The sequence below is a fragment of the Carlito syrichta genome, unplaced genomic scaffold (assembly GCF_000164805.1).
Source record: "Carlito syrichta isolate Samal-C Ts95f unplaced genomic scaffold, Tarsius_syrichta-2.0.1 Scaffold305571, whole genome shotgun sequence".
NCBI classification, from domain to species: domain Eukaryota; kingdom Metazoa; phylum Chordata; class Mammalia; order Primates; family Tarsiidae; genus Carlito; species Carlito syrichta.
The window spans coordinates 501,966-516,958 of record NW_007249667.1 but is presented as its reverse complement, the minus strand read 5'-3'; the positions used below and the strand labels follow the sequence as shown (position 1 = coordinate 516,958).

The 14,993-nt window shown below is 37.1% G+C and overlaps 1 protein-coding gene across 1 annotated transcript in view; it reads left to right on the top strand.

Moving 5' to 3' along the window:
* The window catches only part of CFTR (cystic fibrosis transmembrane conductance regulator), a 160,750-nt gene that overhangs the window by 102,677 nt on the left and 43,080 nt on the right, over positions 1–14,993 (top strand). Inside the window, exons 20-21 of the mRNA XM_021714281.1 lie at positions 570–797; positions 3,384–3,484. Of these exons, the coding sequence (XP_021569956.1) occupies positions 570–797; positions 3,384–3,484 (329 nt within the window). The remainder of the gene's footprint in view (positions 1–569; positions 798–3,383; positions 3,485–14,993) is intronic.

Below are 14,993 nucleotides of genomic sequence, written 5' to 3'. Positions count from 1 at the left end.
CCCAAATGATATTAGACTTCTTCCCGGCTTGTGAGTGTCTTCAGACAGTTTTCTTTATGTCCTAGGGCAGCCTTTTTATGTGCTCCAAACTCTACTTGAGCTGTTTAGGAAGCTCATATCTTTTCAGTAACAGTCTTAATGTGGGTACATTTTCATGGGATAAATTTCCAGTCTGTTTCTGCTTTGGAGCTTATTAGCTAAATCAAGTCACATAAGCCTTCTTAATTGAGATACCTGAAAAAATTATCTTAAAAGAAACATTTTTTTTCTCAGCCGTGATTAATCTAGTATTGGCCAGAAAAACAATTCCCACTGGTAGCCAAGAAATATGAATAAATAGTAGTGAATTTACAAGTTCCCATTCACAGTAGCCAAGTAAAGAAGAAGGGTAACCCATTAAAAATATAACAAATCACAATCTATTCAAAGTATGATTCTAGAGTCAAAAAACCTTTTTAACCAATGATATTTGTGGTGTGATTACCCTAAATCTTTTTCAGGTACATGGTAGTATGAAATTTCATTCTGTGTTTACATGATTTGTGTTTATTTATGGGACTATTTTACAGGTAGGACCCCAATATTCACTCATCTTGTTACAAGCTTAAAAGGACTGTGGACACTTCGTGCCTTTGGACGGCAGCCTTACTTTGAAACTCTGTTCCACAAAGCTCTGAATTTACATACGGCCAACTGGTTCTTATACCTATCAACACTGCGCTGGTTTCAGATGAGAATAGAAATGATTTTTGTTATCTTCTTCATTGCTGTTACCTTCATTTCCATTTTAACAACAGGTACTATGAGATTATTAAGTATTTAAGCGTTTAAGGCAAAACTTTGTCAACAAATAAAATTCTACATTCTTATAGGTTAAAAATTTTAGATATCTTTAAGGAGTTTTTTTTTGCAGATTATTAATTTAAAAGTGTTTATTGCTGAACAAATGATTTATTTGAATTTCTATTGTTTTGTTGTTGAACAAATAATTTATTTGAAATTGGAGCTGTATGTAGTGTTTTTTCTGCTTTCACAATTTAAAAAACTGAGACACACATAGTGTAAGATAGCAAATCTGTGCTTGAAAGAAAAAAAAAATCACCTCTTCACCCTTATATTGGTCCTGGTTTCCAAATAAACAGATATCTTTATTTAAAAGCTCTTTGAATAGGGGAAAAGAAATATCCACTTTTGCATATGTGCATGTGCACACATACACACACATACACACACACACAAAATCCCTTCTTGGTAAGCTTTGTTCTTTTAACCATTAGTTGGTGAAGTTTATTATCTAATGTGAGTTTTGAATGGAGAAAAACTGCCACAGAAGGGAAATACCTTGAAGTGCCATATTTTTCAAATACAAAGTTCCTGAATTTTAGGATCGTTTGGTGAAAAACACAAAATACTTCACAATAAGTAAAAGGAAAAAAATCTATATAGGTAAATGAGTGCCTCTAATTTAAGAAGTTGAACTTCTGAGATACAAGAAATGTTGAAATATATTATTATATGTGACAGTGGACAGAAATTCAGAGCAAGTGCCAAATCAATGCCAAAACTGTGGGATGTTTTGGTTATAAGAACAAAACAGAATCATGCTCAAATATAAATGAGGCATTTGTGGGAGAGTTACAGGTTCATGGAACCACAGGGCAGACCAGATGGCACCATTTGGCCCCTGAAGGAAGTGGAACAGACACTAGAGAGTCAAAAGCAGCACTTCTTCTCATCTTTTGAATCCACATGTCATCCTGTGCCAATTCCCTTCTGTGGTTGCTTCATTTATTTCTCTTCTGAAGACTGGTGTTCCTGGTGTACCAGGGCTATGTCACTTTGACTTTCTGTACTTTCTTCATTCTGGCCACCTGAATTAACAATAGAGTTCTCTCCAATTACATAGTCCCAGAGAGAATAAAAACAGATTTCTTTTGGCTCAGGTGTCCACCTACAGTCCACTGTAAGGATAGTAGTAGGTTTGCTGCATTTGTACTCTCAGCTGGAGCAGTAGGAAATGACTATGAAAGGAATATAAATGGGCAGGCAAATGGAGCTAATCCTCAACAGTACAGTAGTTTTAGGCAACTTTTAAAAGTTTCTTTTTAGGTTCAGAATATTTAAAATTTTCTTTTAAGTTATTTGAAACAGGCTTAAAGAGGGCTGAATTACAATAACAAAGATTTGTTAACAATTAATTCAAGCCAATATAACTCATGCTATAACATAAGAATATGATTGAGTCTTGATTTACTGGGTGCAGTAATAAAAACATTCAACAATCAGTGTAGTACAGGACTTGTCGATCAAATCAGACACTCAACCAGAGTGGATGTTGGCCACCCAGTTAATATCAACCTTGGCTCTACTGGTCTTCAGCTCTGTTATTCTCATCTTAACCTTCAGAACAAGTAACATATGGGATCCCTGGATAAATCTTACCTATTTAAAATAAACAATTTAGTACTAAAAGCAGATATGTGCTGTGTATGGCATGCCTTCTATTAGAGGAACTGTGGAAACAAAAATTCCAATTAATATAAATTATTTCTCCCACTTTTAGAATCTTATGACAATTGTATCATGCATTACAAGTGCCAGAGCTCTCAATTGGGACTCAGTAGAGTAAATTTCTAGTAATTTAAGTTAAAGATACTCCTCTGAGAAAATTTTATGGCCATAACTCTGAATATGTATGAATTTTAATTAGTGGTCCCCTCTATCCTTGAAAAACCATTTACTCCAATTAAACAATTAAGTATTGTTATTCCCAAGTGAACTCATTTTTTTTTTTGACATGTAAAGGGCAACCTTCTCTCCTTCCAAATGGTAGATCCATTAATTTTCTGACTGTTCCATGAAGCTCTAAGTCTGCTTTGTCCCAGCAGCATCTGATTAGTGGAGAAATTCCTTCTTGCAAAGGAATAAAGCACTTCTAAATATCTTGCAGATTTTATTCAAACATGCTCTTCTCCTGCTTTTGACTTCTTTGCAGAGAGGGTCATCTGGACACAGGACTTTTTTTCCCCATTGCTCATTCTAGTATTTGTCATTGTTATTACTTGCATAATAGTAGAAGAGACAAACATGATGTGTACCTAATCCCAACAACCCTTCCCAAACCTGTAACACTTTTTAAAAAGAGCAACTCTTTCCTAAGATTCACCCACTCTTAGATTTGAAACATTGGTTGAATGCTTACTATATGCAGAGTGTTATTGCTGCTAGAAGATGTTGTGGTGAACTGAGATAAAACAAGAATAGCTAAAATTGGCATAAAATTAAAATGTAAATATAATATGCTTGTGCCATAGGAGAAATATGCATAAAGTAGTTCTCAGAAGAGAGACATAGCATGAGGCTTGTTTATGTCTTTTTTCCAGGTGAAGGAGAAGGAGCAGTTGGTATTATTCTAACTTTAGCCATGAATATCATGAGTACATTGCAGTGGGCTGTCAACTCTAGCATAGATGTGGATAGCTTGGTAAGTCATTATCATTTACTTAAACTTTATGAAAAAATTTAGACAAACAAAAAAGTATAGGTAATAACATAAGAAATAACTATATACCCAATACTCAGCTTAAAAAGAAAACATTACAGATAAATTGAGGGCCAATGTATATCTCTCATTAAACCCTATCTCTTCTTTCCTCCGCCTGGATAGCCACTATGAAGATCTAATGCTGCCATAGACATTCTTGTACCTCTTTCCTTGTTCAGGATTTTTCTAGAACAGATCTCTAAGAATGATTTTACTGGGTCATAGAATTCACTCACTCTTTACTAGATGGTGCCAAATTGTTCTCAAATCTCTTATACTTATGTGTACTACCATCAAGAGAGCATATGCGTTCTTATAGTTACAGCAACACTTGATATTGTTAGACTTTTTAATTTTGGCAATCCAATGGATGTAAAATGATTACTAAAAACATAGGGCAACTCAATACATATTTATTGACCATTTTTGTTTTCTCTTACGTTGACTGCTTGCTTATGTTGATTGTTTTTCAACTCAGCTGTTTTTTTTCTTAGTAAATTTGTAGGAATTTATGAATTTTTGATCAATTTTCTGTTCTATACATTTCAAACCTAAAACTTTAGTCAGTGGCCTGGTTTACAGAGTCTTTTGATAAAAAGAAAGCTTTAAGTTTACTAAAGTTACATTTATTAATCTTTTCTTTTTTTTTTTTTTTTTGAGTTGAAGTCTCACTCTGTCTCCCAGACTGGAGTGCAGTGGCCGCTCCCGGCCACCGCAGCCTCGACCTGCTGGGCTCCGATGATCCTTCCACTCAGCCTTCCAAACAGCTGGAACTATAGGCACGCGCTACCACACCCGGCTAATTTTTTGATTTATTGTAGAGATGAGGTCTCGCCTGCCCAGGCGGGTCTCGAACCCGTGGGCTCAGGCAATCCACTTACCTCAGCCTCCCAAAGACGCAGGATTACAGGCTGAGCCACCAAACCCAGCTTATTAATCTTTTATTTATGTCTTGTGCATTTGATACTTTAAGAAATCATTCTCTAACTTGGATTTTCATAATATTATTTTCCTTTTTTGTGAGTTTCTTCAGTCTTTAGTAATAGTTCTTCTCTTATTCCAAAAGTGCTTGTCCATTGTCTTCTCTCCTTTTGCTTGATCAATGTTGCTACACATTTGTATACTTTATTAGTGTGTAATAAAGATGATGTTTTAGTTGTGTTGTTTCTCTTGTTATGGCTTCCCAGAATGCAGAGCTTGTAGTAATGTTTATGTGCTAATAACTGTTTCAGGGGCATAAATTCCATGGCCGCAAGAGTGAGAGATGAAAGGAAGTGACACAGATTTTCACATTTTTTATTTAAAAAAAAAAAAGCAAATGCATTATTTTCAATCAGACTGTATGGTTGGTCTGAATAGATTCCTCATTGACTTCTTTTAGTCTTTTTGGAGTACTGTATTTAAAGTGATTCATTTTTCACTGTATCTGTGGAGGTTTTAGAAACTCAAGAATGACTTTCTAACACTATTATTACACTCTTTTTTATTATTATATTTTTTCCTTAAGTTTCTTTCCTCATTCTCTGAGGCAGATTTTGTGTTCTCAACCTGTACATATTCATTTAGCGATAAGATTTGTATAATCAATTCCTGTCAAAACAAGTATCATTATAAAAATATCTCTAGAAAAAAACTTTTCATGCTTTCTTCTTGCTCATTTGCCTTAATATTTTCTTTAATCATTTTTCATAATCCATTGAATTGTAACTTAACCTGAATATGATTTATAATGAGGTTTGTTTATTTTCCTTTAACTTTTTTTTTTTTTAGTTTGATCAGCTCTTTTTAGCATCTGCGGTCTTCTCACTTAGATCTAGTTCAGTATACTTTTGGAGTTGAGTCTCATAAGTGTATGTAAAAATGTTTCTGTTGGAAAGTAGTAGTGGAATATTAAATATCGTGCTTGCACTTATTTAATTTTTGCCCAACTTTCTACAATTTTGACTTTACGTTTAAAAGCCTCGTGCACTTTACCTATTCTTTTATGTAAAAACATATCTTCATCTTGAATATGTACAACTCTGTTCTTTTTGCCATATTACTTTTCTTGGTTTATGTAATAGCCTCTACACATTGATGACGAAACATTTGTTTGGTGCCTTTCTATTCTGCTTGTTCAATTTCCATGAAAGTTTCTGTAAGATACTTTCACTTCTCTAGTTTTTCATGCATATGCATCCTGAGCTTTGTGATCTATGCTTTTACATTGTATCTTTCATCTTGTGGCATAAAAGGATCTTTGCAAGGACCTGTTATGAAGTCTATGAAAGTATCAATATTTGCATTAGATTTCATTTAAACAAGTCATGTTCTTTTGTTCGAATATCAAAGTGAATATAGGAGTTCTCGTTCCATGCCAAATAGCACAAGTGACCTTTTCTGGGCATTTGTGGGCATTTATCTAGTTATTAATTCCCATCATACTTCTGACACTCATACAATCGCTAAAGTTATACAGTAACCTTTTATTTTTACTTTGGCATATGTTGAGGGTAGGAGGGAAGACAGAATGAGCTATGTGCTTAAATTTCATGTTTATATGATGTTAGCCCTAAGGGTCCTTGTGACTTCTGAAGTAAAAGCTCAGTGTGTTGTCGTTTTAGTTTACTGAATTGTTAACTGAGTTTAGAGCTGAATTTATAATGGAGTAAGCTGGGTGTTTTGACACATACTGTTAATTTTTCAGTGCAGGGCTACCCAGAATAAAAAATGTTTAGACTTGGAAATAATATTTCATTTACCAATCTAACCTCGTTTAGATAAAGACACAGAGTTAGAGAATAACAGAACACTGAAGTTATAAAAATGGCAGTGTAGTTTTTCTTTTTACCTTCCACCTGTTGCTTATACCTAGGTGCCTAGCTTTCAACTAGTTAAGGTAACATTGAGGTGGCAACACTCAACCTCAAGTTGCTTTGTAGCTGTGATCACGTAAAACTGTTTAGCAACTCTTTTATTTCCTGATCAATTCCTTATTTTATTTTATATTGTCCTGATAAATTTATTTTATTTTCCTGATAAATTCCTTATATTTTATTCCTGATAAATTCCTTGTATTTTATTCCTGATAAATTCCTTATTTTCTTTCCTATGGTAGTTCTTTCTCATCTTCTTGTCTCTTCTCAGGTGCTCCAGTATTTCCACTCCTTGTACTTTCAGGCAGTGACCTTGTTATACACTTCATAGAGAAGACAATTGATGCACCCAGAAAGAATTTCCTCATTTCTCTCTAGCAGTGACACCAGGCTACTGCACCTCTCCTCATGTGCTCCACCTTCCCCACTGTGTCCTTGCTCCTATGTTCAGGCCAGTAATATGCAGTCACCTCCCTCTTTGTCACTAGTGTAACAACACCTTACGTTGATCTCCAGCTCCCACCCCATTTCTTTGGTCTTTTTGCAGCAAAACTTTTTAAGAAAGTGCCATTTTCCATTTCTTCCTCCCATTCTTTCCACAACTTACTTCATATCCATCACCCCCATGACTCATGAACAACATCTTGCCAGAGCCAAAGTCCTTGTCTCCCTCAAAGACGTGTACTTATGCCATGAACACGTCTTTCTTCTCGTGAACATTCTCTCTTGCTTCCTTGACACTACTCCCAACTCTTTTTCCAGGTACCTCCCTGTCTCCTTCCTAGTCTTCTTTGCTGGCCCCTCCTCTCTTGCAGATCTATAAACATCATCATGCCGGGCTTGGTGGCTCAATTTGTAATCCCAGCACTTTGGGAGGTGAAGGTGAGTGGATTGCCTGAGCCCGAGGGTTCAAGACCAGCCCAGGCAATTTGGTGAGACCTCATCTCTACAACAAATAAAAAATATTAGCCAGGCATGGTAGCATGTGCCTGTAGTTCCGGCTGCTTGGAAGGCTGAAGCAGAAGGATTGCTGGAACCCAGTAGGTCAGCGCTGACGTGGCCGTGAGTGTGACATTGCACTCCAACCTGGGCAACAGAGTGAGACTCCACCTCAAAAAAAATAAAATAAAATAAACATCATCTGTATTCTGGCCCTCTTCTCTGGACACTCTAGCTGTTGTTATCTAACCCCATGTTCAGGAACCATCTCTTGATGAATCATAAATTTATATCTCTAGTTTAGACCTCTGGTTTACTCTCTAAACATATATCCTGGCCAGGCACAATGGCTCATGCTTTGGAGGCTGAGGCAGGAGGATTTCTTGAACCCAGGAGTTCAAGACCAGCCAGGGCAGCATAGCTAGACCTCATCTCTACAAAAAATAAAAGAAAAATTAGTTGAGTGTGGTGCGCCTATATAGTCTTAGTTGCTCAGGAGGCTGAAGTGGGAGGATCATTTGAGCTCAGGAGTTCAAAGCTGCAGTAAGCCATGATTGCACTGCTGCACTCCAGCCTGGGCAACAGAGTAAGACCCTGACTCTAAAAACAAACAAATAAACAAACGTATATCCAGCTACCATCTTAACAGTTTCATGTGTTCATAAAGCCCAGTGATAGAGTGTCTTTCGGTAAATTTGACATTTTAGGGCATGAGTTCCTGTACAGTAATCACCTCAAAATAAATCAGTCTCAAGAGAACATTCAAATAGGACAAAACTTCTATTCTACTTACTAATGTGTCTGACCTTATATAGTAAGTTGGGAAAAAGTCATCTGAACGTTGTCACCATATGAGTAATGTAGTTTAATAAGCTGTGAATCACACCAGAAATTTTAAAAATAGTAAAATTATCAGCATCTAATGTAATCATTCCCATTGGGAAAACCCTATGTTAGGAGGTTTCCAGTTATTTCAATTGATATCTCAATGTTTTAAAAAGTTATTTCTAATTCACTCTTTATTTTAACATAAATTGTGTATATGTTTGTCTATTCATTTCAGTTATATTCCTTATTACATTCTATAGATGGGGTGAAAAGAGAAGTGTTAATTATTTTAACTCCATACTTGAAATACTATATGGATTTTATAATTACTATTACTAAAGCTAAAGCTATTATCCTGTATTTTTGCCTTTTTAATTAACAAAATTTTTTACTGGTTTATTTCCTTTGGATTCACAAGATGCTTGCTACTTTTATACCACAAAGCTTCCCTTTCTTTTTTCCTTTGCTGCTGAAGCATTATGTAACCTAAATAGGCAATGCACAGCTAAGATTTCTGCCTCCATAAATGAATAAAGATTAAATAAATAAGAGGTAGAAAAGGTGACAAAGTGATACTGTTAGGTTAAAAAAAATCCCAGTAGAGCTGGGCTTGGTGGCTCAGCCTGTAATCCCAGGGCTTTGGGAGGCTGAGGTGAATGGATTGCCTGAGCCCGCGGGTTCGAGACCCACCTGGGCAACTTGGCGAGACCTCATCTCTACAATAAATCAAAAATTAGTCAGGCATGGTAGTGCGCGCCTGTAGTTCCAGCTACTCAGAAGGCTGAGGCGGAAGGATCACCAGAGCCTGGCAGGTCAAGGCTGCGGTGGCTGGGAGATGCCACTGCACTCCAGTCTGGGTGACAGAGTGAGACTCCAACTCAAAAAAAAATCCCACTGGAGCCTCTGAAATGTTAGGTTAGGCCTGATGGGGGTATATGTGTGCAATCCGATGCTGTGTGAAAGATTCAAAGAATTGCAGAGAAGTTAGACTGGAAAATAAAGTTTATTTAGAAAGTAAACTATAGAGAGAGATTAGAGAGAGGAGATTCATCTCCCCAAGGTAGGGGAGGGAGCCAAAACGAGGAAACATGGAGGCCACAGCTCAAAGAGCCATGTGGACACACCTGAGTTTAACAAAGTAATGACTACTGCTATTTGAAGTTGAATGCCTTTTAACCCTTGCCTTTGATGGGGGTGAATTGTTAAGGTGATTGCTAAAGTGATCTGCTTCATGTCATCAGGGAGGACAGATAAGCACAGGTTGATGGACAGCCAGCAGATGGGTAGGTTAGTCACATGGTTGCTGCCACGTTAATGGGGTGTGTCATGGGTCATGAAGGGCTAATTAGGTTAACTTGTTGACAAAACAAATTGGGGAGGGGGTCTAAAGCAATTATCAATAGCTTCCTCTGAGAAACTGATTCTATCCCTGGTTAGTGATTGGAGGGTAAAATGAACTACTAGAAAAACATGACAGAACTAGGCAGTGCTAAAATGACTGCTCATTGGGTATATTGACTCCATGTTATGTCCTTTCAGATAATTGCACAAGGAGAAGAAAGCCACCAGGTTGAGCGGAGAAGGCAATGAATCTTAGGGCTCAGGGTTAGATTCCCATTAATGAAGCTCCAGATAGTTCTTGCAAAAGATTGATGCAATCTGAGAGGAGTTTTCTGTCAATAGAAACTCCCATGGTTTCTCCTTTGTCTTTTCATTGCCTGTGTTTATTTTGGGCTCCAGTAAAGATCACCTGCCTGATTGTACAATGACCAGCAAGAAGCCTGATGGAAGGAGAAAGGGGGAGCCAGAATTTTCTTTATTGCTCCTCATGCCTAATTTCTTGTACTGAAAGTAGTTTCAGCTATAAGAATCTGAGGGGATGAGTCATTTCTTCTATTTTCTGCCTCCTTTTTAAGGTCTATTATTATGTCTTTCTTTATTTTTCTACTCTCACAGGTCTTTGTAGTATATTTTCTCTCATGACCTTCATCTCAATACTTCTTTCCATCCAACTATTCTCATTCCATCCTGTAGCATGGCTATGATGAGAAGAACCCTGCATTTCACTGTGGAGAAGTAGTGACACCTTAGGCAAGTTATAGTCCCCTTGAGGGCCGACATTTTCTCATTTGTAAAATGAAACAGTTTGATTAGAAATTTTCTAAGGTTTCTGCTAGCTTTGACAATGTCTTCCTTCTGGATCCTTTTCACATGAAAGATTTCAGCTTTTCATTAGCACGTACAGGGGGGACCCCCAAAACCCAGAATTATCTTTTTGAGTGTGTGTTCCTTGTAGTACAGGCTTCCCCCACTAGGTGAGTGTTCTAGGAACCCATCGGCATCAGTGTACCAGCTAGTGTTGTTGGGAGAAGCTCTGTTCAGCTTCTGTGAATTTTTTTTTTTTTTTTTTTGAGTTGGGGTCTCACTCTGTCACCCAGACTGGAGCGCAGTGGCACGCTCGCGGCCACTGCTGCCTCGACCTGCTGGGCTCTGGCGATCCTTCCACCTTAGCCTTCCAAGTAACTGGAACTACAGACACGCGCTACCATGCCCGAATAATTTTTTAAGTTTATTGTAGAGATGAGGTCTCGCCAAGTTGTCTGGATGGGTCTCGAACCCGCAGGCTCAGACAATCTACTCGACTTGTCCTCCCAAAGTGCTGGGATTACAGGTTGAGCCACTGAGCCTGACTAGATTTTTTTTTTTTTTTGAGATCCTTTCAATGCATTTACCCATTTCATGATGAGTGGTTTAAGAGCATACCTGCTCACACCACACTGAGTGTTCAGTGTTTTTCACCAAAAAACAGCATGACTCCTCGCACCACTCTCCCTATTCACTTGATCTTGCTTCCAGCAACTTCTTTGTTTGTTTGCTTCCCTGGATGAAAAAAGTCCTTAAAGGGAAACATTTTGCCCATGTGGAAGAGGTGAAACAAGTGGCAGAAGCACTAAAAGGCCTCCAAATTGACGAGTTCAAAAACTGTTTTGAGCAGTGGAAAAAGCATCTCCATAGGTGTATTGCATCAAACTGAGAGTACTTTGAAAGTGACTGAAGTGAAATATGTAAGAATAAGTACACTTTTTAAATAAATAAATTCTGCGTTTTGGGGGTGCCCTTCTTATATGTAAGCATTATTCCAACTCCTTATAGGAATCACATTTATGCCACTATTCCTGAATGCTAAAGGAATAAGTTACTGCTGCAATTATAAGAGCTGGCTAAAGAACTCTGAACTGGTGTATTACTGGAAGCAACAATGAATAATGCAATTATGATGTTCTAGACTCTAGAATTAGTAGAAAAGTCTTAATGAGGACCCTAAGGGAGTGATGGACTATGAAAAAAATTTAGAAAATGTCTTGGGCTTTGTGCCTGTCACTTCCTAATTTATTTATTTATTTTTAATTTTAAAGATGTGGGGTACAATTCAGGATTAGGTATACAAGTGGTCATCGTACAGGTAAAGTCTGGGCCTCCCTTTGGTCTCTGCTTTGCCTGGTTTGAGATTAGGTACCCTTATTGATGTTATGTGCCTCCCTTCCCTTCCCATTACTGCCAATCCCTTTCTTGTGATATTATTGTAAATGTTCAGAGTCTGCTTATGAGTGAGAACATGTGGTTGGTTCTCAGTTCTTTGGTTCTGTGATAGATGACTGAGTATTATAGACTCTAAATCCATCTAAGTTGCTACGAAGTCCATATGTTTGTCCTTTATGGCTGTGTAATAATCCATCGTATATATGTACCACATTTTTTTTATCCAGTCCAGTTTTGATGGGCAGCACAGTCGGTTCCATGTTTTTGCTATTGTGAAAAGTGCTGCAATAAGCATGCATGTGCAGGTACCTTTCTGGTAGAATGATTTGAGTTCCTGTGGGTATATTCCCAGTAGGGGGATTGCTGGGTCATATAGAAGGTCAATTTCTAGTTCTTTTAGAAATTGCTGCACTGTTTTCCATAGAGGTTGAACTAGTTTGCATTCCCAACAGTGTAGAAGTGTTTCCTTTTCTCCACATCCTCGCCAGCATCTATTATTTTATTTATCATGGCCATTCTTACTGGGGTTAGGTGGTATCTCAATGTGGTTTTGATTTGCATTTCTCTGATGATTAGTGAGGCTGAGCACTTTTTCATGTGTCTGTTGGCTGCATGTATGTCTTCTTTTGAGAAGTTTGTATTTATATCTTTTGCGCTCTTTTTAATGGAGCTGATTGTTTTCTTCCTTTCAGTATGTTTGAGATCCTTGTAGATCCTGGATGTCAGACCTTTGTCAGATACACAGTTGGCAAATATTTTTTCCCAATCTTCGGGCTCTCTCCCAGCTCTCTTGATGGTCCCATTTGTCCATCTTATCTCTTATGGCATGACATCTGCAGTTTTGATCAGGAATTAGTTGCCTACTCCAATTTATGTAAGGGTGTCTCCTATGTTTTCTAAGATTCTCAAGGTTTGAAGTTTTACGTTTAGTCCTTTGATCCATTTAGAGTTGATTTTTGTGTATGGTGATAGGTAGGGGTACTGTTTCAATCTTTTGCACATGGTCAGCCAGTTTTCCCAGCACCATTTACTGAATAGGTTTTCCTCTCCTCAATGGTTGTTTGTGGAAGCTTTGTTGATGAGTTGGCTTAGAAATTGAGGTTTTGCTTCTGGAAACACTTCCTGGATTTAGATGAATGGATTAAGTCACAAGTTCTCAATCTGGTAGCACATGAGGAATCTTTATAAAAATGCAGATTACTCAGGGTCCACTAAAACTAATGAAGTCAGTTCTCTTGGTGGGACAGGGTGATTGGGCATGATGTCCATATTTTTTTACATGTTCCAGGTTGTTCTAATGTGTATCAAGGCCTATAAATTGCTGAATTAGATGTTCTCAGCTTAATTTTAGTTCACATTTTCTGTGAGAAATGGAAGAGAGCTCAAGAAACTTTTTCTACAAAGGGTAAAATAGTCAATATTTTGAGCTTTGAGGATTGTAGCTCTCTATGACAACTCAGCCAAGCCTTTGTGAAGCATGGCAGCCGTAGACAATGTATAAACAAATGAGTGTGACTGGATATGGCCTGTGGACCATAATTTTGCTGACCTCTGATCTATGTGATAGAATTTACTTTTGAATTTGGGGACCACCAGCAAATGATTTTTGTCCTATATCCATCAATGATACAAGCATAAATCTCTACAAGACATATAAAAGATGAAGGTTAATGCCAGAGTGCTTTAGAAAACCCTCGGTATTTCAAAATTACAATGCTTAAAGTCTTATTAAAATAGTAAAAACTCTGAGAAAGTATTTTGGTTGTTATTTTAGACTTCTTTTCTTGAGGTTTTCTTTGAAGCCTTTTTATTGAAAAACTCATAGATGCAATTGCATTTGTCAAGCTAGACTATAATTAAGTTCCCATGTGAGTAGTAGATTCGATAATGAGTGATGTCAGACTATTCACATAGAAGAGTAAATTTGAGTCTTCCTTTGCTGTTGGTACACTTAGTACCTTGTTTACTAAAGTTCTTAATTACTGAAAATGAGTACCAACATATTTTAAAGTTCTGTGTTTACTTGGAGTATGCCTTTTGACATTAGTTGCAATGAATTTTCTTTCTCTTGTGTCAAGATCACCATCTCTATCACTTCTGATAGTTAGAAAAAGTGATACTAATTTGCTGTATGATTTGCCGCAGGTTGGAGTATGTAAACCATTTGTGTAGATAGCAAGCTATCATTTACTAAAGGGTAAGAGTTTATAGTATAATGTAAGTGACTCTTGTGTGCTGTTAATAATTTACAACAAACAACATGGTACTTGACTGACTTTGCTCAGGAGCATAAATAATAGAAGCAGAAACATAGACGAGAGTTTCCAGAATATGTTTTGGGCAGAGAGTCTATTTTCTTGATAACCATTATCTCTTAAGTTTGCATGCATGGTCTAAAGATTATAATTAATGGCTCTAACTTAGCCTTGGGTCTCACATCTGTATTAGTGAGTATTGAAAAGCATTTAGTTTTGGCCTGCCTGGAAGAATCTATGATTTAAAGCACTTTAACCTCCCCTTTTATGTACCTGTTGAAAATTTTCTCCTGTACAATGTGTGATATTTTCACATTGTGCTAGTTTTCCAGATGATTCTCTTCACATTTATTGCTTGCAATCCTCCTGTAACAACCAATTATGAAGTCTCTATATAGTGTTTTCAGTCACATCTCAGGTTTTGAAGTCTATTCTCTATTATCATGACTTTTGGAGTATTATGGCATGTAGTTTGGGTGTTAATGCATAATTTTGACAAACTGGCTTCTAAACAACCAAAAAGGTGAAAGAAAATAGAGCAGGTATTTTTGTGAGGGAAAGGAGTCTGGCTTCCTGATTTATTCTTTAAAAAATCTTTAAACTTTTTCTTCCCTCTTTTTCAATCAAAAAGTAAAAAGGAAAATCGAGAATCATTTTCTTCTGGATTTAAATGCATCCCTTATAAAATAAGGTTGAGTTCAGGCTGTGAAGCTGTCTTTTTGTTAAGACCACCATATTCCCAACACACTTTGTCCTTCTAAGGCTTAGGCTAGTAACTTTAGATTTTCCTATAAAGATAATAATACTCCATTTTAAGGACTGATTCTTTCTCAAGGTGCTCAGAAGAATTTTTGGAACATAATAAAATTAAATCACAAAACCAATACTTTTAAGTTGATGATTCTCAAGCAAAAATCCCAACTTGTTTTGGCCAAATTCTAATTTTAAAGAAGTCATAACAAATTATATAAAGTTGCCGCGGCCCACGCAGCTGCCTTGAGGGTCCCGAGAGAGAGCGGTGAGAGATTAAGA